Source organism: Eriocheir sinensis, chromosome 7, assembly GCF_024679095.1.
Source record: "Eriocheir sinensis breed Jianghai 21 chromosome 7, ASM2467909v1, whole genome shotgun sequence".
NCBI lineage: Eukaryota > Metazoa > Arthropoda > Malacostraca > Decapoda > Varunidae > Eriocheir > Eriocheir sinensis.
This window is the reverse complement of record NC_066515.1, coordinates 1,454,919-1,460,250: the sequence shown is the minus strand read 5'-3', so window position 1 is coordinate 1,460,250 and position 5,332 is coordinate 1,454,919. Positions and strand designations below refer to the sequence as shown.

General features: G+C 37.9%; 1 protein-coding gene across 1 annotated transcript; it reads right to left on the bottom strand.

Annotated features, from left to right (window-relative positions):
* Positions 1–2,617: 2,617 nt before the first annotated feature.
* Positions 2,618–3,908, bottom strand: LOC126991404 (uncharacterized). Its single transcript, XM_050850175.1, has 4 exons — positions 3,803–3,908; positions 3,566–3,649; positions 3,363–3,446; positions 2,618–2,890 (listed from the first exon to the last, which is right to left on the bottom strand). The coding sequence occupies exons 1-4, from the start codon at positions 3,902–3,904 to the stop codon at positions 2,648–2,650; spliced, it is 513 nt and encodes a 170-aa protein (XP_050706132.1). The 5' UTR covers positions 3,905–3,908; the 3' UTR covers positions 2,618–2,647.
* Positions 3,909–5,332: the final 1,424 nt, after the last annotated feature.

Below are 5,332 nucleotides of genomic sequence, written 5' to 3'. Positions count from 1 at the left end.
CCCAGAGTTTTGCTCTGTCTTCATAGCCCTGGGCACTATTGTATCATATAAATGTGTTGTAAGGGAGGAATAATATTTGGAAGTTTTATTTCATGGCCAGTGGGCAAGGTATTTGTTAGGTTAAAATATTCTAGCTTATTGATTCACCAAAATGTACAAGTTTTGGAGTTTGAAATAGATGATGCAGTGCTTGCTCTCTTATGCTACAAGCTGCTGATCTTATTGTGACCATGGGCAATGATTAAAAAGCCTTTCTGTTTGCAGGGAATGAAACCATGTTTGGCGACGAGATGTACCAATGGTTACAGTGGCAATGGGATGCTGAGCTGGAAGAAATAGATGCCCAACAAGAGGTCCTAGAAAGGAGGTACATGCGACGGCCCCGGCGAGTTGTTCCAGACCGCATGAACCCGTTTGTTGCCATGAGTGATAATGAGTTTGTCGACCGATTACGGTTAAAGAAAGAATCGGTGAACTCAATCATTCAAGAAATTCAACATGATCTTCCTGTTACCAATGACAGAAGAGGTTAGTAACTATTACCTAACAGGAAAATGGAGACTGCAGTGCTTCATGACCATCGGAATTACCTTACAGTCCATCTCATTTTAACTCCCATTCATCATTATAACCCGTCTTCTGAGCATAACTGTTAAGTCTTATGGTTTGTTATAATAGTAATGGGTCTTTCATTACACAACCATACTTTGACCACTAATATGTGACTAATCAATCCCAAGCTTTATAAAAGAGGCCAGACGTGTTTATTTTTGTCGCAATACGTGAAAACCTACACAGCCTTCGGCACAAAACTTGTTATCGAAATGATGCCCTACTCCTTTCTTCTTTACAGGTAACCCTGTGCCACCACATTGCAGGTCCTGATTACGCTAGCCTGTATGGCAAGTGGAAGCCATCAAGCAGTGATTGGAGACTTATGATGTTTCCCAAGCCAGAGTGAGTAGGTGTTTGACTAAAGTTGCCAGGGCCATTACATTTCTTAGCAACAGATATACAGTATCCAGCTAGAAATATGCTCTTTAAAGTAATGAACGATTTTCATGCAATTTCTGGAATGCCTGGTGTTGTTGGGTGCATAGACTGCACCAATATTAAAATTGCAAGACCACCGCGTGAAGATTCTGAACTGTTCCGATGCAGGAAAGTTTTTTTCTCTTTGAATATTGAAGCCATTTGTGGTCCTGATCTTGTTTTTTTCTATGATAGTGTCAAGGTGGCCTGGCAGTGTCCATGACAGCAGGATTTTTTAAAACAGTAGGATTTACGATAGGTTACAAGATGGCCAATTGCAGGGTCATCTCATGGGTGACAGTGGCTACCCCTGTTGGAAGTACCTCTTAACCCCACTAATGAACCCTAATGGACCCCATGAAGAATCCTATAACAGAAGCCATATCAAAACCAGAAACACAACTGAGGGGCCTTTTGGGGTGCTTAAGCGTCGCTTTTGCTACATTGGCACAACCATGAGAACAAACTTGGACACAACCAAAGCCATCATCGTTGCTTCAGCAGTCCTTCGCAATATTGCAATTCACACAAGGCTTGATATGGATGAGGAAGTTAGGGATGTGCATGCAGACTTGCAACGTGAAAATAATGTCCTTGATAATGATCTTGCTTTGCAAAATAATGATGCAGCTCTGCAGGGTCGTCCTAAACGAGAGCAAATTATCAGGGACTACTTTTAAGAACCTTGCGTGGCAGGCTACCTACACCTGGATTCCTCTCACTACCTTCAGCCCTTTTATAGCTCTCACTATATTAGGTGGGTATATGCCTGTTTGCATTTGTATGTGGCATGGTTGGAATAAATCATGATTTTTTCTAAGAAAAACAATAAAAGTTCGATGTATTTGATTTAAATCAGATTTGCTTTTATTCAAATTGATTTTCTTCTTTGTTTATGATTTTTTTTGCATTAATCCTTGCTTGTTTCCACTGATTATTTGTTTGTATTATGAAGCCCTTTTTCTTCTATTAAACTTGATATTAAATGATATATATATATATATATATATATATATATATATATATATATATATATATATATATATATATATATATATATATATATATATATATATATATATATAAATATATATATATATATATATATATATATATATATATATATATATACTTAAATAATTTAAAATACAGTACATTTAATTTTGATTTAAATCATGATTTTTTGTCTCTGATTTTAATTTAATTAAAGCAAAATAACCCTGTATAATGTGGGTGCATAGCTGACTGTAAATAGGTATATATTGCCTAACTTGTACAGATGATGGTAATAAAGAAAAGAACTTCTGGTTATAGAATTTACCTTCTACTGTGTTATTGAAGCATGACTGTACGAGGTAATAATGTAGTGCAGCGACTTGCCTGATGGGCGAGCCTCCCGTAACTCACCCTGTGAAGGGGGTATCTTTTTTGGCCGACTGGGTAAGGTGTGGCTCTCCCGTCTCGCATTGAAACAAAATACTGACACACACACACACACACACACACACACACACACACACACACACACACACACACACACACACACACACATAAAGACACATGGATGTACAGTGAATAAAGAAAACAAAAGTATTAAATTACTGCCGGTTTATTTTTATTTCGCTAACTTATTTTTGAGGACCTCTTCCTCAAGCAGAGCAATTCTTGCTCTAGTTTGAGCTTCTGCCATTTTTGTTTGAGCTTCTGCCAGTTGTGCACTCAGCAACTCATGCCGCATGGCCTCTGTCTCCATTTGCATTTCTAGTAATTCGTGCTGCCTCGCAAATACTTCTTTCCGCCACTGAGTTCCCTCCGGAAGTGCTGGGAATGACGTTTCAAATCTGTGGCGGCGAAGACTCTGCCAAGCAAAATAATGAAAATTAGTAAAACTAAATGTACTATATTTTGTCCTTTTCCCCTGCACTTGAATACCTTGCTTCATATTTTGTCTTGGTTATGTATAGAAAGAACTGTATTACTTATTAAATAGGGATATTAGTGAAAATATGTGGTTATGTATAGAAAGAACTGTATTACTTATTAAATAGGGATATTAGTGAAAATATGTCAGTGTCTATGGTTATGGCATAACAAAGTGGTAGTGTTTCATTATAATGAAGGCTGTCCAAGAGCTTAAATAATTAGGAAAAAAACATAAATGCCATTCCCTAAACCTTTAAGTAGTAGATAATGCAACTTTTTCTGGATCCCCTCACTGTACAAAGCAATATTAAAATTTGTGAAAGGAACTGTACTATCTACACACAAAGGATACAATTTGAAAGTCATTTCGTCATGGTTATAAATAAAAAATTAAACTCATAACTTACTGTGGCAGCACTTTCTGCTCCTTTGGAGACATGACGTTGAGGTGTTGATATGTTATTAGCGCCCACTGTGTTTGCCGGTTGTTTCTGCCAAGGAAAGCAATGAAAATAAGAAATCTAAACAGTAAAAGTAGGTACCATAAACAAGGCACTGATTTTGATAAAAAAGAAATCATGGTTCTAAAACCTTAATACTCATGACTTACTTTCACGACACCCTCTGTTCCATTGGAGACATGTCGTTTGGGCGTCGCTTTCTCTAGCAGCACTGGTGATTCCTCCGTTACATTCTGGGAAGGAAAACAAAGAAAATTAGGACTACTAAGACTGAATGTGCCATATACAGATCCATTGCACCACTAATGTCAGGACTCCTCTTATCTGTGTATGTAAACAATAACATTTTATCAGTAAAGTTATAACACAGGTATTTATGCACTGACTTTGGGTAGAATTGTCTCCAAGGACTTGGTGATAGTGGTACTTGTAGTCGGTACTGCCCCCATATGCTGCGCCTCCTCCTCCTCCTCCTGTAGGATGACCATGTCGTCCGCTGCAATGAGACCCAAATTATCAACAAGATATTGGTAGCTGGAGAGGTACCTCTTAGGTATTCTTAGGTGACAGTAATGTAACCAAGTCTGGGTGCTAAAAGTCTTAATGACACATCAACAACAGGTTGAAAGAGGAGAGTCGGCGGAAACAAACAGACGTTGCTAAGTTAGCTACAAATTTCTTTTGAGAATAGCTAAGCACTTGCTGAAAGAAAACATAAATAACTTGGCCAGAAATGTATTCCTTAGAGAAATAGAAAATACTAACACAAAGTGAACAAAGAAATATATGAATGAACTAAATATAAATATGACACAACTTGATAGCCTGACCAAGAATAATATTTTAGTAGAAAAAGTAAGGAAATGCGACTCAACGAAATGGAAAAACGAAATTCAGACACTCAACATTAATGATATATGAATTATACAAAAGGGACCTGAAAGAAGAAACTTGGGCAGACAACACACTGGGAACAAAATTAATATTAAGAGGAAGAACTAATCCCCTAACTTAAACTGGAGGAACAGGTTTCAAAAGAAAAGTGGAGTGTCCATGCTGTGGTGCAGAAATAGAAACTTTAGAACATTTTCTGCTGGACTGTGAAGAATATGCAGAAATAAGACAAAACCAAAACTTTGTACAGAACACAAAAAACCTAAGCAGAGACTACTTAGTAGCCAATATACTAGTGTTTCAACCATTACCACTGGAAGGAACTGAAGAGAGAAAAAATTATATCTCAGAAAAATCTGGATCAGAAGAAACAAGAAGATTCACCAAAACTAAAAGACTCAACAACGCCAATCAAGAATAAGGACCATAAGTGGGAGCCGTTACAAAGACAATCCCACGCCGACGACTGGACAGGGCTGGACAAGCTGTTTTGTAGCATAAGGATACTCTTATGGCTATGGGTTCTTTCCCATCTCTGGTGCATAAGCAAATGCTGCGACGAGTGTATGCAATGATGACATTTGCACTTTCATGACAGATGTGGAGATCATTGTTGAACCTTCGGTAGGCATAAAAATACAGGGTCAGACATAGTGATTATTCCACTGAAGCGCAGTTAAAATGATTAACTATGAACACGGAACCATATGCATAATATTTACCACAAGCAATAAGTCATTCAGGTAAGGAAGCAGCTTTAGCTTGCCTCTGGTGGCATCGCTGTCAAACTCGCAGCCAAGGTCATCTATTTCACTACCGATGATGTTGATCACCTTCGCCAGTTTTTCTATACTCTCTCTTCACAACGGTATGGTCCTTCTCAGCCATGCAATAAATAAGGAGTTTTGGTGTTACGGGAGCTGGTTTTAACTGCAGTTTCGGACAATGTACGGCTGACTCGAATTCATCAAGGTTTACTGGTCATAATCTAGATTCTAGAGAATTTGGATGATAACCGCAAC

Bases quoted from the DNA above. Each gene is read 5' to 3' on its own strand.
- LOC126991404 (XM_050850175.1), bottom strand. From the start codon at position 3,904: ATGGTCATCCTACAGGAGGAGGAGGAGGAGGCGCAGCATATGGGGGCA. The intron at 3,650-3,802 runs GTCAGTGCATAA...TTTCCTTCCCAG, and splicing joins TGGAGACAATTCTACCCAAA to AATGTAACGGAGGAATCACC. The intron at 3,447-3,565 runs GTAAGTCATGAG...TTTCCTTGGCAG, and splicing joins GAACAGAGGGTGTCGTGAAA to AAACAACCGGCAAACACAGT.